The 27,796-nt window shown below is 54.9% G+C and overlaps 9 protein-coding genes across 9 annotated transcripts; 5 read left to right on the top strand and 4 right to left on the bottom strand.

Annotated features, from left to right (window-relative positions):
- Nucleotides 1–1,669: 1,669 nt before the first annotated feature.
- Nucleotides 1,670–3,700, top strand: B0H18DRAFT_874017 (family S53 protease-like protein; the record flags this gene model as incomplete). Its single annotated transcript, XM_048040328.1, is given in 7 exon segments — nt 1,670–1,933; nt 1,995–2,465; nt 2,528–2,665; nt 2,685–2,881; nt 2,945–3,082; nt 3,148–3,589; nt 3,644–3,700. 7 exon segments carry the CDS (start codon nt 1,670–1,672, stop codon nt 3,698–3,700), a joined length of 1,707 nt encoding a protein of 568 aa, XP_047895413.1.
- Nucleotides 3,701–4,281: 581 nt separating this feature from the next.
- On the top strand, nt 4,282–6,231 carry B0H18DRAFT_931216 (elongation factor 1-gamma). Its single transcript, XM_048041725.1, has 6 exons — nt 4,282–4,468; nt 4,534–4,708; nt 4,883–5,040; nt 5,097–5,614; nt 5,666–6,020; nt 6,082–6,231. The coding sequence occupies exons 1-6, from the start codon at nt 4,415–4,417 to the stop codon at nt 6,088–6,090; spliced, it is 1,269 nt and encodes a 422-aa protein (XP_047895414.1). The 5' UTR covers nt 4,282–4,414; the 3' UTR covers nt 6,091–6,231.
- A 303-nt stretch (nt 6,232–6,534) lies between these two features.
- B0H18DRAFT_1117456 (uncharacterized protein) lies at nt 6,535–8,513 on the top strand (the record flags this gene model as incomplete). The annotated part of the gene is made up of 7 exons (XM_048033588.1): nt 6,535–6,599; nt 6,664–7,278; nt 7,325–7,334; nt 7,394–7,774; nt 7,834–8,000; nt 8,052–8,125; nt 8,176–8,513. The coding sequence occupies 7 exons, from the start codon at nt 6,535–6,537 to the stop codon at nt 8,511–8,513; spliced, it is 1,650 nt and encodes a 549-aa protein (XP_047895415.1).
- A 456-nt stretch (nt 8,514–8,969) lies between these two features.
- Nucleotides 8,970–10,179, bottom strand: B0H18DRAFT_1084195 (carbohydrate esterase family 16 protein; the record flags this gene model as incomplete). The annotated part of the gene is made up of 5 exons (XM_048031761.1): nt 8,970–9,075; nt 9,145–9,328; nt 9,387–9,567; nt 9,625–9,993; nt 10,051–10,179. The coding sequence occupies 5 exons, from the start codon at nt 10,177–10,179 to the stop codon at nt 8,970–8,972; spliced, it is 969 nt and encodes a 322-aa protein (XP_047895416.1).
- A 3,088-nt stretch (nt 10,180–13,267) lies between these two features.
- Nucleotides 13,268–15,245, top strand: B0H18DRAFT_1117458 (uncharacterized protein; the record flags this gene model as incomplete). The annotated part of the gene is made up of 21 exons (XM_048033589.1): nt 13,268–13,335; nt 13,389–13,470; nt 13,537–13,550; nt 13,607–13,705; nt 13,757–13,766; nt 13,818–13,835; nt 13,894–13,919; nt 13,973–13,998; nt 14,051–14,085; nt 14,140–14,164; nt 14,226–14,237; nt 14,296–14,311; nt 14,364–14,412; nt 14,472–14,572; nt 14,630–14,676; nt 14,735–14,747; nt 14,802–14,829; nt 14,900–14,957; nt 15,009–15,033; nt 15,093–15,111; nt 15,180–15,245. The coding sequence occupies 21 exons, from the start codon at nt 13,268–13,270 to the stop codon at nt 15,243–15,245; spliced, it is 837 nt and encodes a 278-aa protein (XP_047895417.1).
- A 4,319-nt stretch (nt 15,246–19,564) lies between these two features.
- On the bottom strand, nt 19,565–20,355 carry B0H18DRAFT_832381 (uncharacterized protein; the record flags this gene model as incomplete). The annotated part of the gene is made up of 2 exons (XM_048039414.1): nt 19,565–19,839; nt 19,893–20,355. Coding segments are annotated over 2 exons (738 nt in total), but the record flags the coding sequence as incomplete, so codon positions are not given.
- An 861-nt stretch (nt 20,356–21,216) lies between these two features.
- B0H18DRAFT_829157 (uncharacterized protein) lies at nt 21,217–21,564 on the bottom strand (the record flags this gene model as incomplete). Its single annotated transcript, XM_048039375.1, has 1 exon — nt 21,217–21,564. A coding segment is annotated over one exon (348 nt), but the record flags the coding sequence as incomplete, so codon positions are not given.
- Nucleotides 21,565–21,652: 88 nt separating this feature from the next.
- On the bottom strand, nt 21,653–23,539 carry B0H18DRAFT_1084196 (uncharacterized protein; the record flags this gene model as incomplete). The annotated part of the gene is made up of 5 exons (XM_048031762.1): nt 21,653–21,805; nt 21,859–22,021; nt 22,083–22,270; nt 22,322–22,896; nt 23,533–23,539. 5 exons carry the CDS (start codon nt 23,537–23,539, stop codon nt 21,653–21,655), a joined length of 1,086 nt encoding a protein of 361 aa, XP_047895420.1.
- A 2,219-nt stretch (nt 23,540–25,758) lies between these two features.
- B0H18DRAFT_873866 (uncharacterized protein) lies at nt 25,759–27,720 on the top strand (the record flags this gene model as incomplete). The annotated part of the gene is made up of 1 exon (XM_048040320.1): nt 25,759–27,720. One exon carries the CDS (start codon nt 25,759–25,761, stop codon nt 27,718–27,720), a length of 1,962 nt encoding a protein of 653 aa, XP_047895421.1.
- Between the last annotated feature and the right edge of the window lie 76 nt (nt 27,721–27,796).

The following is a 27,796-nucleotide window of genomic DNA, read 5'->3' on the forward strand; positions in this document are numbered from 1 at the left end:
TCATGCATGACAGAGCGTGGCATACGCAGAAGGCTGGCCTCGATAGTCATTGGGCCGTCGTGAGCATGCCTCGGTCTGCCATGCATGGCCCATGCCATACGATCACGGCATTCGCGTACGCGCCACCGGCGACTTTGCGTGTGCAGACGGGCCACTTTTGATGCGTCCGGTGAGTGTACATGCCACCGCGCCACAAGGCAAGTCTAGTTTCCAACTGTCGATGACCGAGCGGGCCTGTGCTTTATCACAGCACCAAGTGACATACCAGGCCATTGCACCACCGGACCACCTGTCACTTCGGTAGGTATCGGTAATCCGACACTCCGGATACTTCTGGTCGAGCTTTCTCTAACCAAAGCTTCGAGCTTACGGTTGTTAGGCCCACGTTCGACCTCAAAGCATGTTGAAGCAGTTAACGGGACCGTTGAGGAGAATCGCAGGATGACCAACAACGCCACAACCGCATTCCCACCAGCGCGGAGTAGCGTCCGCACTACAGGCGCGTGCATACGCATGCTTTGTCCCGCTTCCCTGTCGTTATTGACGCCAACTTGAAAATTCTCGGTCTGTATCGTCTATTGGCATAGCCGGACCCGGTCGTTCGCAACTGATGTGGTCTTACTACTTAGTCCTATGTAGCCTTTGGCGGCCACGTATGCCCAGAAGGCACATATGTAGTCAAGCTCGACATGCATTTGGCAAGCATAGGCTCTGAAAGTCTACCCCCAAGTTGATGCAAGTTAGTAGCGGGTATCTTACATCCTCCACATACCTGACTGTCTTCGCAAACCTCTCTTTTAGCCTTCCGAGCGTCTCCGTACGTTTTCCCGGCACCGTACGTCTCCATATGGTGTGCTCAGGCCCTTTAGTCTGTGGCACGTTCACACGGAGTTTGTCTCGGTGATATTGCCCACATGCTGAGTATCCGCCCAGAGCCTCGACGAGGACGAGGCAATGAACCAGTGTATGTAGGCAGTCCGATCACGTCGCCTTCATGAGCTTCCCCTTCGGTCAGAAGCAGCGACTATCCAGCTGACCCATATATACAGGTCGATGGCCCTGGCCATGGTTGGACGTCTCGGGCATTGTACACACCTGGCTCTGCCGAGTCCAGCCGTCGGTTAGTATCATGATTTGCGGGTGGATATACGGCGGCAGCGCTGGGTCTGACAGATGAAGAACTGGAAGTTGTGGAAGTCCAGGTTGGAAGGACTCACTACAGTACGCTCAAATGTCTAGGACGCAAGCACATCGACGAAGTCAACACAAGGCGTGGACGAAGAGGATCCTGTTCTACGAAGTTGGGTGCGTAATTCAGGTCAGAATATGGGTTTCATTCGGACCGGCACCGAAGAATCCTTGCAGTCGACTGCCTTCTCGACCTCCATCATATCAACCCAGGCACCGGGACACCTGAAAGAGCGCCGTTTTGCTACTGTATACGGGACGCTGGAGCTGATGCCAGAGTGTTCCAGGGCGGCGATAGCATGGTGCGAATTGGCGCGGTGAGTACGAAGCCTTGCATTTTCGCCTTACTTTTGTGGGCACATATTGTTCTTTGACAGGACAATTCGATCGGTGACATATAAAAGCTTGTCTGTGAACGAGGATTCTTCAGATCCTACAGGTTCTCTCACCACCTGGCGACCACAGACCAGAGATACGCATCATGCTCACCTTGAGGAACAGCTTATACGTTGCCTCTCTCTGTACGCTCGCCCTCGGCAATCCACTCGCCCGTAGCCTTCAACTGCAAGAGTCCCGCTCAACAATCCCTGTGGGATTTACGCGCGTTGGTGAGGCAGATGCGTCCACCGTGCTGAACCTTCGTCTCGGGCTCGTCAGCAACAATGTAGACGGGCTCATTGAGACGTTGTACGATGTCAGCACGCCCTCCAGCCTCCATTATGGCCAGCATCTCTCGAGGCCCGAGGTATGTGTTGATCAGACATCACGGCGCTACATATGCTAACTTATTTTTGCGATATCTATAGGCGGTGGCCTACCTTGCACCTACGTCCGAGACCACTGCTACCGTCAATGCCTGGTTGAGCGAGAACAACCTGGCAGCACGCACTCTCAACAACGCAGGGGACTGGCTTGCCATCTCTCTGCCAGTCTCACAGGCCAACGAACTTTTCGGTGCTGACTTCTCGACCTTCACGCACGACGAAACCGGCGCTCAGAGCATTCGCACTCTCGCGTACTCCATCCCCACCGATCTCGTCGGCCACCTGCAGCTTGTCCACCCTACAACGACCTTCACGCCCCCGTCAGCGAAGCTTCCCCTAACGAAACAGCGGTACACCGGCTCTTTGAAGAAGCGCCAATCTGCGTGTAGCAGCTACATAGACCCCGATTGCTTGCAGGAGATTTACGGGATCCCTGCGACGCCGATGACGAACTCCAACCCGCTCGTCGTGACAGGATATGACAATCAGTGGCCCAGCACTTCTGACATGAGCGTAAGCGAGTCTCATATCTGGACATCGACGGATGGCGCCTTGACAATCGTGGGGTTTTTCAGAATTTCCTAACAAACTTTCGTCCCGACATCGATTCTTCCACTACGTGGTCGACTTGGGGCCTTGACAATGGCACTTGGGATCCGAGCCAGCCCGGCGACGAAGCGGCATGTCTTGACTGTATCCTACCGAAGATTGCTGTCTAATTTAGGCGGATAGGACCTCGATGTTGAGTACACTGTCGGTGTCGCCACCAACGCCGAAGTGTATTTCCTTTCTGTTGGCAGCGATACCGACGACGGGGTATTCGGGTTCCTGGATACCGCAACCGCTGTGCTTGATTCGTGGAGCGATACGTATGTCATGACTACTTCGTACGGCTCAAACGAGGATTCCATCTCCACGGATGTCTTTAGGTGAGTTGTCGTCCTGCTGAACAACACATCATCACGGCGCTCACCAGTGCGCCTTCACTGTAGCAAACTGTGCGATGAGTACGCGGCGCTCGGTTCGGCTGGCATCACTGTGCTATTTGCCTCCGGTGATGGCGGTGTGTCTGGTTTGCAGAGCGGATCGTGCACGGACTTCGTGCCCACGTTCCCCGCAGGCTGCCCCTAGTAAGTGACCACCCACTTACCTCTTCTGTCCATGCGAATTGCCTTGCTGACGCGGCATTGACAAGCCTGACCTCTGTGGGAGGAACGACAAGTTACAGCCCAGAGACTGCTGCCTCCCTATCTGGAGGCGGCTTCTCCAACGTCTTCTCCACACCGTCCTTCCAGTCTGCAGATGTCTCCGCCTACCTCGCAACCCTCGGAAGCACCTACAGCGGGCTATTCAACCCCAATGGGCGAGGCTTTCCCGATGTCGCTGCCCAGGCGGAGAACGTCATCATTGCATGGCAAGGCGATTTCTACACGGTCGGCGGGACGAGCTGCGCGAGCCCCATCTTCGCCAGTGTCATCTCCCTCCTGAACGATGAGCTCTTGAACGCGGGCCAGAGCAGGCTCGGGTGGCTGAACCCGTGGTTGTACGCGAATCCGGGAGCGTTATATGATATCACGAGCGGTGACAACCCTGGGTGCGGCACCAATGGTTTTTCTGCGACGACTGGGTGGGATCCGGTACGTGATTCGCTTTGCCAATGGACGCATGGTGGCTGACGGATGTCGGTACAGGTCACTGGCCTCGGATCCCCAAATTATGCAGCGTTGAGGTCAGCAGCGGGCCTGTGATGGCGCAGCGACGACCGTGAACTCTGTCACAAAGACTGCGATTGTGGAATACTCAGGGTTTATAGTTTCTGGAACGACGACTCGGAACTTGAATGTAATAATACGTGAAGGTCACAACAAGGCATGCGCTGATCTATACCCTCATACTGACTGTATTTACTGAAAGGCTAAGAGCTTGAGGCACGATGTTGAATGTAACATGCCTTTCAGCAAAGTCAGTGTGCATTGTGCAACGTTCAACCCAGAGTCACCTTCCTGTCGATCAAGGATCGACTGAGTGGTAACTTAGTAGTAAAAGATGGTTGAGCCTAGGCGCAACTCGTCATGACGGTTCAGACGAACATTCAGGTCAACTTCAGGTTGTCGACTCAGTGTTCTGTGTCAACTAAACATCTCCTGCGGGCTACCAGCCAACCTGAACTTGCACGTGACAACGATTTCCTTTTCGAGTAACACCTCTCGCGAACTCGAGGCAGTGACTCGAGGTGATGGTAGTGCGTGGAGGTGTAAAAACAGCTCATGACTCGTGGAGGAGACAATACGAAAGGTTACGGACATGCATGGGAGTTTGCGGTTGGTATCGAACCAAATCGGCAGGTTGACTCGGACGGAACGAGGATCGATGGCTGCCTGCCCTAAACTTGATTTTTTCTGTTATCACTGGCTGCATTGACTTGCAGTGTTGCACCGCTCGCCATCTCCTCCCGCTCGAAAATGTCTTCCATCGGCACCCTCTACACCATCGACCGACAAGACTACGGCAAACGCGTAAGTTGTCGTCGACCTTCGGACACTGGGATGTGACGGACGGCGAGCTCAACCCATCTATACAGCTCAAGGCGGTCGCCGCATACGCGGGACTTGCTCTCGACGTTCCGTCAGGATTCGTCCTCGGCGAGACGAACAAGACGCCTGAGTACCTCGCGAAGTTCTCGCACGGGAAAATTCCCGCCCTGGAGACGGCGGACGGTTTCAAGCTCTTCGAGACACAAGCTATTGCGCGCTACCGTGAGTTTTCTGCCGATCCATCCCTTGCACCATCGCCTTTGGTGATTTGCGAATGATGAGAAGATTACAATCAGTTATCCCTGTCTTAATACTTGTGTCGACAGCCAACTAACTCTCTGACCGCTATTCACGTTTCATCTGTCCGGAATTGCATCGCTCACATCACGCCTTCAGTTGCATCGCTCGCGCCTAACAGCCTGCTGCAGGGCTCTGACTCGAAGGAGGCTGCACTCGTCGATCAGTGGACCGCCTTCGCTGACAGCGAGCTCAATGCACCCGGCCGTGTCGTGTTCCAGCTTGTCAATGGCGCGTTGGCTCCCTACACCAGACCCGTAAGTCACGATCGTCATTGTCGCACTTATGAGCACCTAATGACATTTACTCCCAGATCCACAACGCATTCACCGAACGTGTCGAGCGCGCTCTCGGCACTCTTGAGCAACACCTCACCAGCCACACTTTCCTTGTCACCGAGCGCATTACCCTTGCCGACATCACCCTCGCCTCCATCGTCCAGCGCCAGCTGACCTACCTCATCGACGCACCCTTGCGCGCCAAATTCCCCAACGTCGTCCGCCACTTCGAGACTGTCGCTAACCAGCCTGCGCTGCTCGCCGCTTTCGGCTCGACAGAGTACGTAGAGAAGGCGAAGCAGTTCACCCCGCCACCCAAGGAGAAGAAGGAGGCGAAGCCCGCCGCGGCGCCCGCGCCCAAGGCTGAGAAGAAGCCCAAAGCGAAGGAGGTCGAGGAGGAGGAGGAGGATGACCTCGTGCCGGAGGAGCCCAAGGCGAAGAACCCTCTCGACTCCCTCCCCAAGTCGACCTTCAACCTGGAGGACTGGAAGCGTGCGTACTCCAACAAGGAGACGCGCGGTGCCGGTGGTGCGATCGAGTGGTTCTACGAGAAGTGCGTTGTCCTATGTGCCCTTCGTGCGCGTCGCGTCTGACGACTTTGCAGCTACGACCCGGCGGGCTTCTCCGTCTGGCGCGTGGACTTCAAGTACAACAACGAGCTCACGCAAACATTCATGTCGTCGAACCAGATCGGCGGCTTCTTCAACCGCCTGGAGGCGTCACGCAAGTACCTGTTTGGTTCCGTGGGCGTGCTCGGCCAGGCGAACGACTCGGTCATCAGTGGTGTGCTGATCGGCCGCGGGCCCGACATCAAGCCCGTCGTCGACGTCGCCCCCGACTGGGAGTCGTACGAGTACAAGAAGCTTGACATCTCCAACGCGGAGGACAAGGCGTTTTTCGAGGCGGCGCTCGCATGGGATCTCGAGATTGACGGCAAGAAGTGGGTGGATGGCAAGAACGTACGTGTTATTTGTGCGCATGACCTGTTGGCGACGGTGCTGACTGAATCGCCCCCTGCAGTTCAAGTAAATGTATCCGTATCTTGTTTGCTGTGTGTTAGATTGCCACCTTTGCATTCTCTGTTGTTGTCTTGTTACATCATCCCGGGGGTCGTGTTGTGCTGTTGCAGTATACTCAAAATGAAAAACAATGTGAAAGTATGTCGAACTACCCTTCGTGGTTGGAGTACTGCGTGAAAGTTTGTTCGATGCCGTTAGGTGCGTGCTTCGCATTCCCTGCGCACCTCCAGGCTCCCGAGCACCGTCCGTGCGACGCCTCGAGGCTTGATCGAGGATGGATCGGAATGCGCGACTGCCGTAAGGGCGACATCACCAGGTTTAACATGAAGCTATCTTCGGCGCACTTATCGCCCTGGGGAACCACATGTCTCTGATCCCACGAAGGCACCGTATATATACCTTCGGTGCGGACGCTGTCGATGCCCCGCAGGTTATTGCTCGACGGGTGGACAGGATGGCTCGCCTTGCCCTCGCTGTCATTGCCGCCCTGGCCAGCAGTGCACTCGCGGATCCGACATGGTATGGTCTTGCTGTTCAATCGCCTACGGTCTCATAGTGGTATTCACGGATGTTATCTGGACAGGTGTGGCAAGAACTATGAGAAGAACACGTCTGCCGTCCCACCAGGCGGCCAATTCTCAGCGCCCGCAATATCCGCCTCGCCGCTCCTCGCGTTCCGCTGCGCACCCGCGATCAAGCCATACCTCGCCTCTGACGTTGGCAGTCCCGCAGGGATCCTGATTGACACGTTCATCACGAACTCCGAGATTGCAGGCGCGTCTGCGGTCGCCCTGCCCTCGAGCGGACCTCTAGGCGATGTCCTCGTCACAGTGGAGATCGACGGACGCGTCGTCACGAGCGGCACGGTGCCCCTTAACTCGACCAAGGTGGATCTGCCGTTCAGCCTCGGAGGGCTAACGCCGCAGAAGAGCGCGTACGATGTGAGCTGCAGCGCGACATATGCGAGCGCGGAGGGTTCGCAGACATACCAGGCCTCTGCGAGCTTGAGCTACTTGCCGGACCCGACGGAGGGTGGGAACGTGGTGAAATTAGATGCGAGGACGGGCGCGTTGCTCGCGAAGCCTACGAATAACCAGGAGGGAGAGTACGAGACAGTGTTGCCAGTCGGGTTCTATACGGCGTTTGGGGACTACCTGGCGACCAACTTGAGTACGATTGACGAAGCGAAGGCGATGGGGTGAGTTTCTCGGTACGTGGTCTGCTGTGCGCTGACAGACATCTAGTTTCTCGGTTGTACGGAACGCCTCTAGCAATGTATTGATTCGCAAGACGCTGACCCCTATGCTACTTAGATCCACCCCATCCCGTCTTACGACAACCTCACGCAGCTGCAAGAGGTGATCACGCGTATGGAGGAAGTCGGGATGTACCTCATGTACGATATGCGGTGGACGTACCAGAACGACACCTCCGTTGCGGAACAGGTAAACTTGGTCAAGAACTCGCCTGCGCTCTTGTTGTGGTACACTGGGGACGAGCCCGATGGCACGTCAGATCCGCTCAACGCCACGGGACACGCTTATGACTTGATCTACGAGCTGGATGGGTACCACCCAGTGTCGCTGTGCCTGAACTGCTTCGACTACTACTGGACAGAGTACACCTCAGGTGCAGACATCGTCTTGCAGGACACGTACATGGTCTCGAACAACGTTACGTGGAGTGTTGAATGGGTACGTGGTATCACCTCACTTATGTGATTGACAGACCCTAACAGTGTCGAACTGTACAGGACACGCCATGCAATGCAACGTACGGCGACTGTGGGTGCGACGACTGCCTCGGTAACTTCGAGGACATCAGCACTCGCATGGACAACTTCGCGTACCGCCTCTGGGCGACAGGCTGGGACACAACAAAGAGCGTGTGGACTGTCCCACAAGGCTTTGGAGGGGGCGAGTGAGTGCTCTTCCATCAGGGCTCTTACCAATGGAGTACTCACATGGCCAGGTACTGGCCACGAGTGCCCACAGGGCCCGAGTTTGTCGTACAGAGCGTGCTTGCGATCAACCACGGCGGCATGGGTACGGACAAACATCATCAATCATCCTCCCTTTCTGACTGCACCCATCAGGGGTTGTTTCCTGGGACGCGCCCACGACTGACGACGTCTGGGACTACGCCTCGCTCCTTGCACAAGCATCACCCGCGCTGAAGGAGTACATCGCCAACGATGCCGCGATCTTCGCGCACTACTTCTACGACCAGATCGACGTCGGAACGTGGACAGTGGGCAGCAAGACGCTCGTGCTCGCGACGAACCTCAACTACGCCGATGAGACGTTCGAGCTAGGGGATGTGCCTGGACTGGCGAGTAAGCCGGTGACGCAGGTCCTGGATAGCGGGGCGCGCGTAAGTGGGACTACGGTTACGTTTACGAGTGTTGGCACGGGTGGGTGGATCGTAGGTTGAGCGTTGGGTTCAGCATCGGGGAGTAGATATGGACATGATCGCACACGAGATTCACGAGAGACAATGGTAGAAGTACGACTCACGCATAGGACATCTTGCTGTCAGTGGAACAAATCATCTATTCCACTGACTGGTAGTATTTGTATGTGTGGAATCTGCCGCCCGCCCTGCATTCGTGAGTGCAGCGCGAACTGAGGACCGCCGGCCGATACAGATCCATCTGACTGATTAATCAGTGACATACAGACAGATCGCTCTACATTGAGCAGCAGTGCTCTGTGATTGTCAAGATCTACAGACAATGGATACATACAACCTTACAGCCCAGCAATCGACCATGATACCCTGAAATCATAAAAAGAAATGTCTGTGAAGGATCCGAGGCGTTCGCAGCTTGTGAGGACGTCTTCGAAATGTCCGTGAGGTCCGTAGTGACAAGCACGCTTCACCAATGTCTTAAATAATCCACGTCATCCAGTCCGTCGAGTTCCTCACGATTGCAGCCGCGATCTCTCTCGCGACGACACGGTCGGCCTGTTCCGACGGGTGCACTTCGTCGTACCTGCCCACCCAGTTGATCAACCCACAATGTCAAGATGGACTATGTGACAGCATTCAAGGTTTCACGCACCACAAGAAGCTGTCTTGTGCGGTTCCCTCGGCGATGGCACAGTCCGAGGGACCAGACGTGCTCTCGTTCGTTTGGAAGACACACGACTTGATGCAGCCGGTGATGTTCAGCGGCGCGGTGCCGTTCAGGTAGTTCCCTGGGTTGGCGTACATGTCCGCGAAGAGGCCGTACGAGTCGAAGTAGCCTGAGATATGACCGCTGCATCAGACGCTGAAACGGAAACTCGTGCCACGAAAACTAACCGAGGTGCGCGCCAGGGAGGGACGGCGCCATTGCTTCGAGCCACGCGAGCGCGAGCGCGTTCACGGCGTTGGTGAACTCGGCCATGACGAGGTTCCAATCTGTCGCGTTTCGCTGGGCGGTCCAGTACCCGTTCGGGTATGAGTCGGCGGAGTACATGACCGTGTTTTGTAGCGGTAGCATCTAAGATATAATGGCGCTCTGTACACTTCAAGGGCAGGCTCAGCGCTAATCGCTCACGCTCTGGAAGATGAAGTTGCGCGCCCCGTTCTGGTACATGACCTTCACCCAGTCGACCGCGCACCGCGTCGTGTTCACGATCGTCACGCCAGGGGTCTGGCCGCCCGTCAGGACGGAGTTCGCCCCAACATCGTTCGTGCCGATCCAGAGCGTGTAGATCGTGCTCGACGGGTCGACGTTGATGGACCCGATTTGCAACTCCTGGATGTACGACGGGATTTGGCCCTCCATGACGGACGAGAACGGGCGGTACGTCAGGTTGTTCGAGCACGTCGCGCCCGCGATGGCGAACGGGTAAAGAGTGAGGTTCGCGTAGTCGGCGACGTAGACCGGCCAGGCGGTGCCGTTGTCCCCGGCATGGCCATACCGCTATGGAAAGTCATGATCATCGATGCTCGCGCAAAGGTAGGTTACTTGAGCACCCACCACATCCGTGTAAGAGTCACCAAACGTCACCAAGGTCTTGATTTGGCCTGGATCAGGTCCCTGGCCGTTGCTGGTCCGCGCACAGGCGAGACAGAGGACGAGCGCGGTGAGCAGGGCGAAGGAAACCATCTCCAGTCATGGCGGTCCTCACGCAGATGCTCTCTTTTAACTTGTCCGCGCTTCGACCAGGGACATACACGGGGATGTCGCTGGGTCCATGCGGGCATTGGTCACGAGTCGGGCCACCGGCCGGCATGCGCTTCTTCTCCCGTCTGCAACGGGTGTGTGTGGCAGCTGAGAGGAGGGGCGCTGCCATAAATGTTCAGGGTATGTCCTTTTGTCGGGAGAATATCCGTTGGCAGCTGCGGTGAGTCAGGGAACCTCGGCAGTAGGCATGCCCGGACGCGTTACGGAAAGTGACGGCAGCGTATGTGAACGTACGCGGCCGCCAGACGGGCAGCGAGGTCCAGAATGCGAACGGGAGGGCCGAGTGCTACCGCTACAGCATCGAAGGTTATTCTTGGATCGGCATGCAAGTTCTGTATCTTCCGTTCGCTTCGCGTAAGTAGAGTTTGACTTTAGACACGGAGCGTTGCTACCCACATGGGCGGCTCGACGAAGCCAGTCATCGATCCTCTGATCTCACCGTGCGGGGACGGCTTGGCTTGTGCTCTATATTGGCTCTATATGTCAAGTCGTGATGTACTCGGTGAGCCGCTGTGTTAGTGCTCAGTATGGTAAGGGTTTTGATTCGGAGAGCTCTGTCCGGTTCGGGACGCGTTGGAGGAACTGCTCGTCTGCAAATCCGTGAGTAGATAACCAACCAGAGCAATGACGTTACGCACAAAGTTACACATGCGCCATTCGCAGCATTGTTGAACATGTTTGTCGACTCTTCAGGAATTTGGATGAGGCCCACTACAAATGATCAGCCCGTGGATCGGTAGCGGTGATGGATTGTTTCTACACGAGTACATGACGTTCGGAAACGATCTCGGATGCGTAGCCTCCGTGCAGGACCACTTGCACGTATGCAGGACTGTAATTGGTGCAAGGCGACATGAATCACACACCGGTGCACAGGTCAAATCAGACTCTGTATACGTACTTGCGGCCGACATGGGATTGTCCAGACACGATGTAGGTGCGAACCTCGCTAGTGAGCTCAAAGCAAGTGCGGAGGCAAGAAGTCAGGTGGACGTCTAATAATTGGAGGAGGGAATTGGACAAAGTTCTTGAAGTTGAGTAAGTACAGCTGCAGGACGCCGCCGCGGCAAGCCTGGTGGTCGCTGGTGGTCGTCGGCGCTTCCTCGAGTGCGCGTCTATAACGCCGTTTCTCCGTTTCTCACACCGTCCCAGCCCCGTCCATTTTACTACTGTAACTCTTGTCGTTCTTCTGTGGTATGCAGCGGAGACGAGGATATCACCATCCTCGGTCAATCTAGTACCTGATCACCACCGAATCCTGGTAATGCTATGATTACCCAGTCCCTTCAAAGCCGTCGACTGTTTTCCACGAACAGTCCACTGTACAAGGCGAGTGTTCAGATATGCTGCTCGAAAAAAAGGTACTGTACAGTAATCATATGGTGACCGGAAGTTCTGCTTCGTCCATATAAACAGTCATGAACATCATCTGTGCGTGTAAGATCCGACGCAAACCCCGCGGAGGGCTTTGGTACGAGACTAGGTACGTATGGCGACCACCGGGCCTGATTCTATCGCGGCCTCAAGGAAACTTGAGCCACTGTGGAATTAAACGTGTCAACGAAGCATTCCGAGAAGTAAGATTGAAAGGACTATCCTAAGGCATCGACATAGCTGATGAATTATGCAGGGTTTGCCGCGGAAGCCACATCTACTTGTGAAGCAACGCAGGAGGTTCGCTAGTCCTGGTCTGCGCACCATGACGGGGATCTATAGGCGTCGGGACACTCACTCCCGAGTGTGAGCGAGAGTCAGCTTCGTTACCTGGATGCCCTACCATTCTGCCAAAATTCACCACAGCGGCTCCTGTCTGAACATATGAATGAACGCGTCCATCTCCACTGGCAGCCTCTGGACCACAACTGAAGTGAGTGTCATTATCTGTTACTTTCTGGAGTCTACCATTACCGAGGACTGTCCTAACAATTATTCGGACCGCTCGCGTTGCTGTGATCAGCCCGGATTCTCCGTACAGTGTCGGACAACCACACTGTAGTCCCGGTATTCGCTCTGAAGCATGCGGGCTAGGCTGTAGTGCTCGATGAATTGGCGGGTACGTTGTCATGGCCAAGTAGGTTCTCACACTCAGTGTGGATCTACTTTTCATAGGCTAAGTGCCCGCCGCTATTGATTGATCTGCCGTGTTTCGAACTGTACTTGATCTTATGTAGATGTGTCTCGTCCGTCGCCCGTCCTCGGCGGACCCCGGTCCTTCATGTGTCTACGAAGCAGACCCATTCTGCATATTTCTGTTTGACTGGAAACGACGTCATCAGGCTGGTCATCTAGCGATTTCGCTTGCACAGTCTCTCAAGTCCAACACCTTGTCAAGCCGTGTTCCGACGACCGCTTCCAGCCTTGATCCTGAACCACATAGCGCTGGTGTGTTTCGTTCTTGCACAGCCACACGACATACACACGCTGTATTACCCGAACATCCTCGTATCAGATACTCACTTTGCAAGCATGGCAGTGCGCAAGCGAGGCCATCCGAGTCGGACAGTTTTCTTGTCGCCGAAGGTGGATATCGGCGCTGAACGCTGAGCATTTCGCCGACGCTGAAGATCTTGTTCTGCTCTGGGCAACGAACTGGACATAGCGTGTGCATTGAACTGTTTGTGTATACTGCTGGTCTCTGGACTCGTGGGTGAATGGCTTTTGCTAACATCGATAATGAAGGATACAAGCTACCTTTTCTTGATGAACTCCACCGGCTGGTACCCGGGCGAGTGTGTAATGCTGTGGCTACTAACCGCACCCATCACCGGGGATTATACTTATGATTGTCGAAAGAAACACGTACAGTCATCACAGGTGGCCGCAGCGGCATCCTACCTGATACAGGCACTTCCATTGCTTAGATGCACCATAACATGGTATGTTTCCGCGTGATATGCATGGGCCTCTACGCTGACGCGCTCGTCATCGCTTTGGGCGGCTTGCATATAACGTGCATTGCTGAGATGATTAGACCCCGCAGCTTTGCAGAGCTCTGCTTCGACGACACGACATGCCTGCCCTCATCCCCGTTGACAATCTCTTGGGTGCGGCTTTCATCGGCATAGTACTCTCAACTGTGTACGTTTACCTCCGATCTTGCTTTGCTATATCGATGCTAACTATTACGTCAGGCTTTATGGCGTGTCGTGTCTGCAGACATACTTGTATTATACGCATTACAGCAAAGGCGATAGCCTGCGGCTGAAGCTCTTTGTAAGTCCGTCTTTCGCGAGCCCTCCCCCTCAATGGACTCATGACTCATGATTGACGATGCGTCAGGTTTCCCTCGTCGTGTGAATTGCACATTTTCTCAAATGTTAGAACCTCAGAACGCTGATGTTATTGCCAGCGCCTTGGATACCTTGCATGTCGCGCTGATATCGACCGCGTACTATCACTATACAGTGACAAACTTTGGGGACTCTTCCGCGCTTAAAAGAGTGACTTGGTAGGCGGAAAGCGGATTGGCGAACACGGGATGTTGATTACTTTGCCTTAGGAGTCTTGCGGTACGTGTTATCCTAATAACCCGTAAGTCCATGTCATAGACAGGTGAACAGGTTCAGATAACTTTCGGAGTACGTACCGTTGCGATATCACCAACGCACGCTTGTACTGACGGCTCGGTGCATATAGGGCCTTGTGGGGTTGCTGGTGCAATTGTGAGTGTAATAGCCGTGCTGGTCGACGCTAATCTCATGTTGCGCCTTACTAGATTCTTTGCAAAGAGGATTTATGTCCGTATGTATCACAGATGCTCAATATCATCTCACGGACACTGATTATATGGGAGTCGGGAAGCGGCGGCTTGTAATCCCCGGCATCATCGTGCGTAGAACCTATCTGTCACAGTAACCCATGATGATCTTTGAGACTATCTAGGGTCTCCTTGGTTTTGTTGAGCTAGGTATGTAACGATCTATCTTGTATGCTCAACAACGTGACACGTACGGCATATTGCGTCTCAGGCTGTTCAATAGGTCAGTATTGTTCATGTATGCACTTGCAACAGACTAACGCGTCAGACTACTATCATAGCGTACACCATTGCTGGGTGAGCACACTTTCGGTCACTGGCGTTGTGGTGCATGCTCATCGAATTGTAGTTACAGCGATCACTACTTCTCTGTGTCTGGCAAGGAAGGACATGCTGATGTGCGTGGCGACATGCTACCGGGTATATTTCCGACCTCTCATTCTGCCAACGCGCCCAGGCATACACGAGTACGGCACTGACTGCTAACATTGTCTGCGACTTATTGATCGCGGGATGTACCGTGTATTACTTGCGGGAGGGTCGAACGGCTTTTTATCGGTATGGAAACGAGGTACTTGACCATCTCGATGCGAATTACTCATATATACTGGACAGGACAAACAAAGCTGTCACTCTCCTGATGACCTATGCGCTCAGCACATGTGAATTCTAGACACTCAGACTTCCTCGCGCTCGGGCTCTGACAACGTACTGCATTAGGTATTCTCGCCATGTAAGTCTTCGGCCAAGTGCTGGTCCTGCTCCAGATATCAACCGTGCCTTCCAGGATCTTCAGTCTCGTCTGTCTCATCACCGTACGTACTTGCTATTCTATGCACACATTCATTGGCATGGCTAACAAGCTCACCGCGGCACCGATTCCAGTGGGTCACCATGAACCAAACACTGATATACGCCGTATTCTATTGGATCCTGATTCGAAGTGAGTCATCCAACTAACAAGCACTTCCGTATCTGACTATGATAATCGCAGTCTATCCATGTTCCTTCCTATCGACGTATGTTCTATATATTACTTTCAGTAATACTGAATACTGACTACTGACTGCTTCCCTAGCTTGAACTCTCGCGAGGCTGTAAGACGCGCTTTCCAAGAAGACAATCCAGCCCGCCAGCTCACCAGCCTTGATTCGCAAACTGGCAGTCCCTGTCAGGACAAGGATCGTCTCGAAGTGGCCCGCATGAGACCGTCGTCGAGCCGTGCTTTTGATCCTTTTAGTTTTACTCCCAACACCCCGCTTCCGAGTCCGGTGTACCGCCTAGCAGAAGACGGTCGGGACTCGGGTCGTGTCACATCGTGCGCTACGAGTACTGTAGTGTAGAAGCTACAGTACACATGCTTTAGTCGAGAACTTTCACGACGTCTCTCCTTATGCAAGTGAAAAGTTTGAGCATGTAATTTATATCCTATACAGTATATTATTCACGGCGAGCGCCGCCTATCTCGAGTGCGTGATTGGGAACGAGAACGAGATGAATTCGACAGACTTCGTTAAGTCTAAGCTGACGCTTCTAAGTCACGGGTCGGGATGAGACTAATAGCAATAGCACTACAACTTGTTACTACTACAACTGTCGCTCGTCACAACCGTATCAAGGACACACAATTACGATGCCCATACTCAGATAGTGTTCCGAACTTCCAAGAGGTTGCAGTCAAAGAGTTGGACGTTTAACATAATCGAACTGGAGACGCCGAGTGCAGAGTCAAGTACTGATTGGGGCGCTCTCATCGGAAGGCAAGATGATAGTACGCAGTATATCGATGAGTATTGAGTACTTGAGTGCGAGTGAGAGGTGAGAGGGAGATCTGAGGCACGTGTGTTGCAATGTGGCGGAGACGCTAGTCTCCCGTAGGCAGACCCTAAACACGACCTTATTGCAGCTAGTTGCAGAACATTAGGCGCAGACGAACGCGCGCGACATATGATGACAAATAAGCGCCGCGCCTTGGCCGCGCCACAGTTGACGTTGGTTCACCCACTTCTGCACCATCATGTTTTTGCGGCTTCACAGTCGTCTGCACTAGCACCTGTACCGAGCAATAGCGACGCGGTCACGTTCCTCGGACACTCTATTAATGTATATTCCATTGAGAGTAGTAACAATGCAATAATGCCTCCCCTACACCACTGCTTGCAGTCAGCTACAATGGACGAGTCCGACAGACGTCGTAGACCTGGGTGTAGGGGGCAGATACACGTTCAATTGTCTGCGGGCACTGGCCAGTACTCCTGCAAGGCGTCCACGGGGTCGTGTTCACCGAGTTGCAAGACATGCCTCTCATGACGGCTGCTGCAGGGACAATCGATGCAACGCAAAAAAATGGTGGTGCGAGGTGTGGTGAAGTGGGTAAACCGACGTCTTCGTGTGGATAGCGCCTATTTGTCATCATATGTCGCGCGCATTCGTCTGCGCCTAATGTTCTGCAACTAGCTGTGACTGGGGGAGGGTGGTCGTATATACGGAGACACATGGCACGAAAGCTCCAACCCCGGATTCTAGTGGGTAATCGTAGGCGGGGCACAAGGATGATGCAAGAGACGACGAGACAACAAGAAACACTACAGTACGGATCGGATAATGAACAGGTTTCGGTGCCTGAGCATGGTGTCCACAATAAGGAGAGGCAGCAACCACGTACGACGACAAATACGCGGCGGCCAGTCAATGAATGAAAGCAAGCATACGAGAGACCAAGAGACATAGTGATCACCGTTCGGTCGCCGATATTTAAGGGGACTCCCTCGCGGATATCATCGACTCGAGCACATTCAACCGCGAGAGGGTCTTGCTCACCTGCTTTCGCCGCTGCGGTAACGGAGTCTATGTTCACCTATAATATCAAACAGAATACGCAAGATCCTACAATGGAGAGCCCAAAGCAGCCATGTACAAATATAGACAAGGTACTTTGCATGGTAGAAAAACAGTACATGCGAAACTGGGTATCTTAGCAGACACGGCACAATGAAGAGTTTGCGGCGGCAGTAGCATGCGGACAGTGAGCGGGGCAGTGCGAGAGCGAATAAAAGAAGAAAGGCGCCACGAACCAGGTGCAATAGGTCCTATGCGAGAGCATGGTGTCCGAGATAACAAGCGACAACGGCCGCCTGCGCGAGCAAAGACGCGGCAACCAGTTGGGGCAAAGCAAGCATGGAAGACAGAGATGAGCATGTCGCGCGACGGGCCTATCACACGCACGGCGTCGCGTGGGCGTACCAGCCCTGGTCCTTCGCCTTCTTCGTCGAGGCGCGGTCGGTCGAGATGGCGTTGGATATTGAAGGCAAGCCCTTCGCAGGAAACGAGTCGAACGTGTTCGACCTCGACAGCGACTGGCCAGCTTACTTCTGCATTGGCGACGGCACGACGACGGCGACGGACTCTTGCTCAATGGCGTGGGGCATCCCGTGGGTGCTGTGCAAGGCGAGGCGGATGTTGGCGTCGACGGAACCTGGTGGCGTTGACGGCGATGCGGACGACGCGGGGCTCATGGACGTGGAGTACGACTGCTCGGGCGGGTCGGGCATGTCGGGGCTCGCGGGCGGACTTGGGTACGCCGTGCTGGCGTCGACAGGCATGGGGGTGGGCTTCGGTGACGACATTGACGGATACCTGGCGAAGTTCGGGGTGGTGGTGGACGTGGCATCGTATACGTATGGCGTCAATCGATGGTACCGGTGTCGGCGCAGGCGAGGGGAGCACGTACCTAGGGTACGGCCTGTGGCCCTTTCGTGGCCCTTGAAGTTCCTCCGCACCTTCGCCTCGAACTCCTTCAGCGCTGCCAGTTCGATGTTGAGCTGCTATTCGAGGTAAGAGCACATCTCTCGCACTATCTGATTGATCTTGCGGAGGGCACACATGCCCCGGCCTACGATTCTCCACGACCTGTTCGAGTACGTTCATCCCAGATGAGCTTGGATGCTATGAAAGCGGGAATCTATAGACGGTAACTCGACGAGACGCTGGCGGCAGGGAACCACGCATTTAGACGTTGGAAAAGGTAGAGGGCAGCGAACATCACCGACGTGTGAGGCCGCGTTCTGTGGAGGGCGTAGGCGATCAACAACGCGAGAGGCGGCGACGGTCCTGGCGGATTGGCGGTGGATAATGGAGGGAGGACCCAGTGATGTCATTTAAACAGGATTGACTTTAATTCAATAGTGTATTTTAGTTCACCTTAAGGCAATTCATTATTGAACCCCTATAATCCTATCCAGTACTCATCCTATCCAAAGCAGTAAACAGGCTTAGCTAAGACTATCCTCAGTATGTTAATGGTTTAGCTTAGACTGTACTAGCCAATCCAATCCTGTTATGAGCTTAGATTAGCCTATATTCACCCAATCCAATCCTGTTATGAGCTTACCTAGACTGTACTCATCCAGTCCAATCCCATTATAAGCTGAGTTTAGTCAATCCAATCCTATTGTAAGCTTGTCTTAGTCAATCCAATCCTGTTATGAGCTGACTTTACTCAATCCAATCCTATTGTAAGCTTGTCTTAGTCAATCCAATCCTGTTATGAGCTGACTTTACTCAATCCAATCCTATTGTAAGCTTGTCTTAGTCAATCCAATCCTACTGTAAGCTTGGCTTAGCCAATCCAATCCTGTTATGAGCTTACCTTACACTGTACTCATCCAATCCAATCCAGTTATGAGCTTAGTTCAGCCAATCCAATCCACTCATAAGCACAATATCAGCTCAGCTAACACCATAATAATCAGGTACATACAGTCTAATATAAGCTGTTGGCACTAGGCACTCTTTGAGATAATCCCATATACTACTGAGAAAGTAGCAAAGCAAAGACTGTTCTCATCTAATTCTAATCACCATCTCAGGTAATCCACCCTCCTAGCTAAGTCAATCTATCAGCTGAGCACATTATCACATGATCCCGGTCAACGTCGGACTTGTACCAGGCGACCGCACGTCAGGGCGGGCTGCCAGTAATCGAGCATATGATTGGCGAACAAATGAGTAAGTGAGCGGAGGCGTGGACCATCAACACGCAGATTGAGTAACATCCGCCGGTGGCACCACAATATCGCCCAAGAATTGCGCACGATGTTGCGGGTTTGATAACAGCCGCAGGAACTGCCGTGGTGACGAGCATACAGATGAAGCGGGAGTCGGAAGATGGATGAAAGGAGGTGGGGTGTGCGAGGCGGTGTTGAGACCTGCTGTAACAGCGAGAGGAGGAGGAGGGGGAGGAGGGGGAGCGAGTCAGTGACCGTGGCCCGCACCCTAGCGCACACTTCGTCAGTGCTGGCGTTATCACGATAGCAGCGGGCAGTAATGTGCTCCGATAGTACGCGAATGGACGAAGCGGAAGGCAGAGCGGCTAAGGAACGAATGTCCACACTCGCCGAATGCAATGCTCACGCCGCTCCAGCGCCACTGCTAGCACCACTCGCCGCAGCGCCCTCCTCGCCTGGTGTATCCTTAGCCGGACTTGGGGCTTTCGGTGGTATCTGCTAGCTAGGGTCAGTGAACAACTCGTACTGTTCGGGGGAGATCGCGCACAAAGCTGTAGTCCCACTTCTCCCCAGGATCTCTCCGAGTCGCAGCGAACGCGGCAGCAGAGTTGGTACTCATCTGCTTGAACATCGCGGTCTTTCGCTTCGCATATGCGCGTGCACCCGGAGACATCCCGTCTTTGAGAGACACTGCTTCCCACGCCGCTGACATGTTGCGGAATCCGAGAGTCGTCCGCTTGAATTCGGCGTGTAACTTGTTGATCTCCTCGTTGACTCGAGCTTTTTCTGCCCGGGCGCGGAACCACTGGACACGTTCAACTGGAGATAGTCAGACTCGGAGAACAGGTTAGGCAGCAGTGGCATTGCCGTACCTTCAAGTTCCCAAGCCTCCGCCTCTGCCTTCGTGGTCCACGGAGGAACCGCAGTCCAAATCCAGGCAGGCTCTTCGTGGCTATCGCCCAGCTGTCGAGGCTTGCGCCAGTTCTTGCTCTTGAGGTCTTGCTTGAGATCAATGGCTGGTGGGATCTCGGACGCGTCAGGATTGCAGAGGATGAGGAGGCGGTCTCGGTTGTAGTTGTAAAGTCCCGCAAGCATGCGCGTGCGTGTTGTGGCAGCCGTCACCTTCTTTTGCGAGCGGGTATTGTCCTTCTGACCTCGTGCGTGCTTGCGCTTATCCTCGAGGAAAGCTCCCTGGTGGTTGATCGACAGCTTGACTGCATCGAGGAGATCGTAGGCATGTCCTGTCCGCACACGACGTTCGAAGACGGCTAGACCTTCGATGCCCATACTGTCGCGTTCGACTGCTGCGAAGTCAGACGGCAGCGCAAGGGGTTCGTCCTCAGGTGTTCCACCAGAGGTATCGTCGTCGTCACCGTCGTCGAGTTCCTCGCTGTCAAGGTCGGGGAGGTCCATCTGCGGCATTAGAGACGACTGTAGTTCGCGCCACTTCTCCAGTTCACGACGTAACGTGTGGCGTTCACCGTTTAAGGTGGATAGTGCTTCATCCAACCCATCATCGTCGGCGCTTTTCTTGGCCTTGTCTCGCAATTCGTACCTACGCGCAGGAATGAGTCCGGGTATCAGGAATCTGAATGCCATCCTTACTGTCGTCGCTCAAGCTCAAGGGCTTTCTTAAAAAAATGAGTCGTGCCCGCGGGAGCTTTCCCAGCTGCTGCCGTTGTGAATGTTTCTTTGGGGCTGATCTCGAGACTGACGAGGTCCTCGTAGGCTTTCCCAGCACTTGGCACTAGCACACAACGGCGTCAGCTTCGCCGGCTATTACGACCAGGCTCGCGGCGACACGGAACTCACCTATGCTTTCGTCCAGCATGTATACTCTCTGTAATTGCTCCGCTGCGGAATCTGTTGCATCTGCCTTGCCTTTCGCCACCTTGCCCTTCGCCACTGCCTTGCCCTTCGCCATCTTGGTCTTCGCTGCCGCCTTTCCCTTCACTGCTCGCTTGCTTGTCGCTGAACCATCTGCCGCCGCCGCTGCCTGAGGTCGTACGAGTGAACCGCTGAGGTCGGACTCCATCTCTTCCCATTCCTGTACTCTCTCTCCAGCAACCTGGCTGAGAGAGTCGAAGAGAGCGACCTTGTGCCGCTGCAGGACAAAGGCCTCCCGGAGCTTGCGTGCGAGGAATAGGGCTGGAGACGTAGATTAAGAGTTGTCTGCCTGTTGAACACAACATGCTCACCTTGAGTCTCGACTTTACACCAGTTCCAGTGGTTGTGGACGGCGTTAAGTGTATCGTGGCGGTGTCCAACACTCATTTCACGCGTGCTTAACCCCACTTGGTTGTGTTCGGCCCATGGATGCTCGACACTCTCACCGTGCGATAGTCCTGCGCCCCAGGAGTAACACAGAGCGTATACGATTTGGCAGAATTCTTTGTGAGCGAGCATGTGCAGTTTCGGCAAGAGGAGCTGGATCCGGTCAAGTAAGGGGACGAGGTGCGGGAAACGGTCGCCAAACCGCTTGCGCAGGTTGATCTTGTAGATGCAGGCAACGTCGTAGGTGAATATGAAGTGCGAGAGCTCTTCCAGACCTTCGAGGGCACCCGCTAGTGCGTAGTCCATGTGGCCATATCTACAGGTGGTCAGTGGGCGGCTGAGACGATATTAGAACGGCCTACCTTTCCCCCTTTTGGAGGTCAACCATCGCCCTGGGTCTGAAGCAACCGTGTCGAATGCAGATCACAGCGACGACCCCGCTGACCTCCAGGTGGCGGAACTTCCCCGGTCGCTGTGCGCGTCCCACCTTGAAACCACTGCATGTTTCGGGCTACGATTCATATGTGTGAGAGAGCAATGATGCGATGTATAACAATAACTTACCACGGGCTCCGCGTCAATGCCTTCTAGGTACTCCTTCATAATCGCGTGCTCCACGAAATATCCCCGACCTTCCCACAGACTCCAATCATTCGGGTCGTCGCGCTTCCGCTTCTTCTGCAACCCATGATTGCCATCGCCGCCTAGCTCGCATGCATGAATGTACCTACACATCCATGCCAATCAGTCATTTCCCACGGTAGGCTTCTATAACGAGTTGCACTTACGTTAGCTCAGTCGGCGTGTCCTTCCAATTCGGAGGCATGTTGAAACCAGGCCACGGACATGCGAAGCAAGGTACGGTCATCGACGGGGCGCGATTAGGCAGCGTCAGCCCGTGATGCAGTCCGGAACGCTTCGTAGCGGTAAGGTACTGCCATATTCGACCCGCAACATTGAGCTCTCGATACCTATTCTGGAGGGTGTGTGAGCAACAATAGTAGCATGCCGATCATGCTATTCGTACCTTGACTTTCTGAGTGCCTGAATTGTCAGTGAGGCGTCGCAAGGCTTGAAAGTAGTCGTATGCGCCCTTTTTCGACGTAAGGAAGTGAATATCCCACTGGCGAAGGACCTCGAAAGTGAATGCGCTTTCCGGCCGTTCCAGTGTGGCGGGGAACAGCCCGGCACGTAGAAGCTGGGAGACGGTGGCGCGATGACCAGGACAGTGACACTCCTGAATGGGTACGCAGTGAACACCGTTGCTGTGGGTGATCGTGTAGGTGATGGGAAGGAAGGTCGAGCGCAAAGACGGGCACGGATCTCCGTCGTGTCCCAAGTACATTGTCAGGCCGAGAGCCGCGAGGTCGGTCTTCACAAGGAACTCGCCATTCCACACCTCGGCCCAATGAAAGGGACTATGGCGATGCGAGTGAATGAGGCAACGAGGGCATTGGAGACGACTTTGGAAGCAGTCTCGACAACGCGTGGTTGCAGCCTGTTTTCCGCAGGTGCAAAGTTCGCCGATCCCTGGCGGTACCTCGGTAGCGAGGATGTCATCGAGAATGTCGGGCAATCGTGGTCTCCAACGCTCTAAAACCGCTGAGATGCCATTCTGAAAAGAAGTAGATCTCAACATTGTGTCAGAGCCGCAACGTATTGTGCATACCTTCACTGTGCGATCCTTTCCTGAAGGATCAGGCAGCCCTGACGCGTTCTCAGCAGCACTTGAGGGGAGTTGATCAGGCGCCGACTTGCTTGGCGAAGGGGGCGCGGCTGGGCTTGTAAGTCGAGGTCGCTTTGGTGGCAGCCGCTCAACACGGTAGACTTCACGCCTCGCAAACTGGACGAAGCCATCGCGCTGGACGCAGGTCGTATCACTGCGGGTCGTGGCAGCAGGCAAGATGTCTTCCATAACCGCAGCAGGGCGTTTCCGGCGGCGGGAGCTCATGGCTTGGAGGGAATGCGGGCGGCGTTGGCAGGCTTCGTAGGCGTACAGGAGCTGCGACAAGTGGTGGAGCAGACTCGCGCAGGTCTCGTCGAGAAGCTTCGGGGAACGGCGGGAACAACGGCGTCAACGGACTACACAGAGCTGCAGGGGATACGAGAAAAGCCTCGCACAGTGGCGAGGACGCGTCAACGGGCTGCGCAGATGCACACAGACCACGAGACAGGCTTGCAGAGAAGAGAGAGCGCGCAGGTTTCGAGCGTCCGGAAGAATCAGAGACGCGGATACGCCGCGCATCGAGGCTCGCAGGGGTGCATGAGCTTCGCAGGCGCGGAGACTGCGTGGAGGGAGGCGTAGGCGGCGTCCGAGCACGGAGAAGGGTGGGTCGCGCCGAGAGGCTTCTCAGAGGTGCGTGGGTCGCGTCACGGTGCGCTTTGCACCACGCTAGAGCGGCGGGTCGTTCTATTGGATTCACGCGGGGCAAAACAGTAGTACTACTCGATCTGTAACAGTCCGCCCGATCGGTGAGATCCACAATCGTAGGTACAATCTGAGAAGACCTCAGCCACTACGGTAGTAAACGGCCCAACTTGAACAAGCCGGCATGAAACACTAGCGGGAGATGGCTACCCTGGCTCTTTTGCCACATTCATTGCACCGAGTGACCCGTCACAAAACATGCCAACGCGCCGCGTCGTTCTTCACCACAAGACAACCAAATCTGTACTTGGCAATCGGTCAGCGCAGTAAGCCGAGACATGGTGATGTACGCGCACCTGTGCTTCCCTGCAGCCGTATATACCGAAAATGTTCCGCGCCAGCGAGACGTTGCATGCCAAGGAGTGCGTCGTTGAGCGACTGGAAAGAAACACCGATCCTCTGCACACGAGCTCAGTCGGCAGTTTGCTTTCATGTCGCAATTACTTACTTGTCGTCAGTGCAGTCCATAGATCTCAGTGTACGAGCGGTGGCGGTGGCGGTGGCGAAGTCGACGTTGAACCTGCGATCGCTCGTCTGCGCGAGCACAAGGTGAGCCCGTAGATGTGCGGCGTTCAGCCACGCCCGTGAAACTGCAGGTTCGCGATGACCATGGAGTTCGAGAGCTATATTGCTGTTTTGGTTGTAAGGACGTGTAGCTAATGGTGATCGTTGATGACCGTACCAGCAGTAAGACCGGCCTAGCGATACCGATATGGGTGCTCCTCAGGTCTGTGGATGCGGTCACCCGGGCATAGCCCAAAGCATGCACCACTGCAGACCATTCAGAGCAGCATCGGGGTGGGGTAGCGCAACGCTATGGCGATAGCGACACTCAGTGCGAGTCCGAACACGATCGAAGGCCGCAGGTGCATACCTCGTGAGCTCAATACGCGAACGCGGCCTTCCGGCGACCTGTTCTTGAGCTGTGACGGAGTGCTGGGCCAATCTCGACGAGGGAGGCTGCTGGTTGATATGCCGAAGCCGCATCTCAACTGTAGGTAACCCTGCAGGAGCGTACGGTATGCCAACGGGTCAAAAAGGCAATATGGCCATTTTTGCTCAACCGTGACTTGAGACTGATGTTCGTGATGGGCCTAGGCGGAACGCAGGCGAGGAACGGATTCGAGGAACGGATTCGAGGAACGGATACGAGGGGTGAGTATAAGCTAAGTAACTTAGTAAGTACGTAGAGGATAAGCCGAAGAAGGGCGCTCAGCGACAACGTCTGGTCACGTTGAAGTGCACGAGTCACGCTGCGGTTGAGTCCGACTCCAGCCACTGAGTCCAGCGGCTAATCTCATGTAATCGCTCATCCGATTCCCAAGCTCATCCTGTCTCTAATCCGCCCCAGTTGTACGCCTCGCCTCTCGACTTCAAGATCTCTCCGGACGACGGGTAGAGCGGTGCGATCTATAGGTCACAATTCCTAAGACGCCCCTCTTCGACTGCTGTGCGCGAAAAGGAAGGTTACTTCCTCGACGCCCGGCACATAGGCACTCGAACTAGGTCGTGGTTAGTGAGCTGACCATTCTTCGTTGCATCCCGACGTATTCACTGACACAAGTTCAGTCGAACTTCGCAATCCTCACCTAATCTCCCACATCTGCGCTAAGTTGAGGCCATGTTGACGTCCGGGTGAGCGTTCTGTCGCATCGCGTGTCGTAGCTGACTAGGCCGCCTCCAAATAGAGAGCAGTCGCACTGTTTGTCGAAGCGGCGGCGCGACGATACGCATGAAGAAGTCTGGCCGCCGTAAGTCCCAGAACTTACGATTAGTCACGCGTCGACTTAATGGTCCCGTCGACAGAGCACATGAAGACCCGTTCACTGGCCACGACATGATCTCTTCCGGCGTAGGAGGGTTGGGAGTGGTTGGGGGAGAGTATGACGAGGCGGGGCGAATCATGGAGTTGAACCCCACACTTGAGCTATTCCGTGCGTATGAGACCGCTTTCGTTCGCGTGAGTCCACTGACCTGTTACAGAAGCCAACCCCCGCATCGACTGGTGCGATGGTCGCCTGGCGTCACCATGGAAGATGCGTGAGGACGCAGTCGTCACTACCCCAAACGCCGCGTGGATGCCCGAATTCCCGGTCGCCGCGCCAGGACTTATTGGCACCCGGGCCGATGGACGATGGGGTCCACAGGAATACTCGATCTGGCCGCAGCTCTATCACCCCAGAGTCCTTCACCACGCGTGCATTCCAGCCAAAGGCGGCCACGTAGACATACTCCCCATAACGATTGAGTCCCTTTGGGAACCCCTCTCGAGTGATGACTGGGCTAGCGACGCCGCATGCGGTGTGCCCGATCTAGGCTTCCTCAACGCCTCGAGGCTCCTGTCTCTCAAATATGTTGCGCATGCGGTCTATGGCCGCTTCGTTAACTCGCGAGCAGATGCGAAGGCCAAGGCATTCGGCCGACATCTTCACATTACGATTGAGCAGGCCCTCGATCGGCTCACCGTGCTTCCGACATGGCGCGCGCATACCATCGCTGTCGCCGCTCATATCCAACGTCTTTGCCTGGAGCTGTGCGGTCTAGTGCTCCTGTTCGAGATCGTCCAGCCTCGCATTTCCAATACACATTATATCGCTGCGGCTCCTCTCGCTGTACGTGGCGCGTTCACAAACAATGCTAGTACCGCCCAGGTGCTGTTCCGGTTGGGAATACCAGTCTGGTACATTCAGCCTCTTACGAAGACTCTACGCATTATTGAGGTCGTCGACGTGCCGACCTCGATCTCCACGGTCTTGAGCCTAGAGCTCTCACAGCCGCGTCTTCACGGCACCGGCGATCTTGCTGGCATCGTCCAGCATCCCGGTGATTGGCCCTTCGCGATGCAACAAGAAGTCTTGAAGAGCCTACTTGATGCGCGGTTGCCCCCGCTACCGAAGGACGAATGCCCAGCGCCTGAGGTGCCCCCTGCCAAGAAGGCAAGAGAAGAACCAGATCGAGATGAACCTCGTGCCAATGCGGCTGGTGGCTCGTCTCGTCGCAAGCCTACGCATCGGGGAAAACGGTCCCAACCGATCGCTCCCGCTCCCGCTCCCCACCCATCTCTCTATTACCAGCCGCCTACCATAGCCGTCGTGCCGAACGTCTGGGCCGACTGCCTCCGATCTACGCCTACCCTGTCGCCCCCTGCAACACCGTCGACCTATTATTGGCCACCTCCCTTCTTGTTTGAAGGGGTGGGTGACAAGACCAAGCGGTATCTACACAACTATATCCGAATACGCGGTTTCTGTCGGCAACGTTTGCTGGACCCGACAATCGGAGGAGAGCCGCTTCGAATTTCGGAGTGGCGCGATGCGCTCTGGGGGGACTACGCCGTTCGGGGTGACGAAGTGATGCGTCCCGACGTTACGAAACGGAGCAAGGAACGTCGTCAGGTGCAGCAGAACATTCGCCGCCTCTTTTCTAAGGCCGCGGGGCTCCCGACATATCACGAGGCTCTGACAGTGCAGTGGGGGGACACCGTCGCCACCCTTAGTACCCTCGACAACGTTATGCTAAAGCGACGAATCCTGTGGGAGATACATGAGGTGAATTGGCGGTGCGAGCTCCGTGAGCTGGACGCAGTCTTGACTGACTCGCGTCAATGGGGGACACTGCAGCAGTGGGAGCGTGAAGCACGAGTTTGTCGCGTATGGGGGGCTGACAGCTCAGGGCTGCGCGTTGTCCCTCTCTGGGAGGACGGTGTCAAACCGAGGCTGTGTTGGATCGATTCTCCGAACATAGGATGGGAGACTTGTCGTGTCGCACTCGCCGAGATTGTGGGTGTCATGGCGCGGTGGTCGAAGCTTCCTGAGCTGCTCAAAATCTCGCAGCAGGAGGTGCTCAGTAGTGACGCGGATCGATTCCTGCACCTCCAGAAGACTGCGATTACGTTTTACATACAATCTTTTCTCGCTGTGTTTCACCGCTTGCCTGTTCCGCCTGCAGTGCTGCCGGAGAATGGCTTTAGAGATCGATCAGTCGTGTACAATGTATGAATGTTGCTTTGGATTTCTGAATGCGATGATTTCACGTCTTCCTCAGGGTTTCGGCGACATTTCAAACGCGTGAGCC

This window comes from Fomitopsis serialis, assembly GCF_022376445.1.
Source record: "Fomitopsis serialis strain Sig1Antser10 chromosome Unknown B0H18scaffold_20, whole genome shotgun sequence".
Taxonomy (NCBI): Eukaryota; Fungi; Basidiomycota; class Agaricomycetes; order Polyporales; family Fomitopsidaceae; genus Fomitopsis; species Fomitopsis serialis.

Coding starts and splice junctions, on each gene's coding strand:
- B0H18DRAFT_931216 (XM_048041725.1), top strand. CDS start 4,415: ATGTCTTCCATCGGCACCCTCTACACCATCGACCGACAAGACTACGGC. Junction 4,469..4,533: donor GACAAGACTACGGCAAACGC/GTAAGTTGTCGT, acceptor CCATCTATACAG/CTCAAGGCGGTCGCCGCATA. Junction 4,709..4,882: donor ACAAGCTATTGCGCGCTACC/GTGAGTTTTCTG, acceptor TCACGCCTTCAG/TTGCATCGCTCGCGCCTAAC.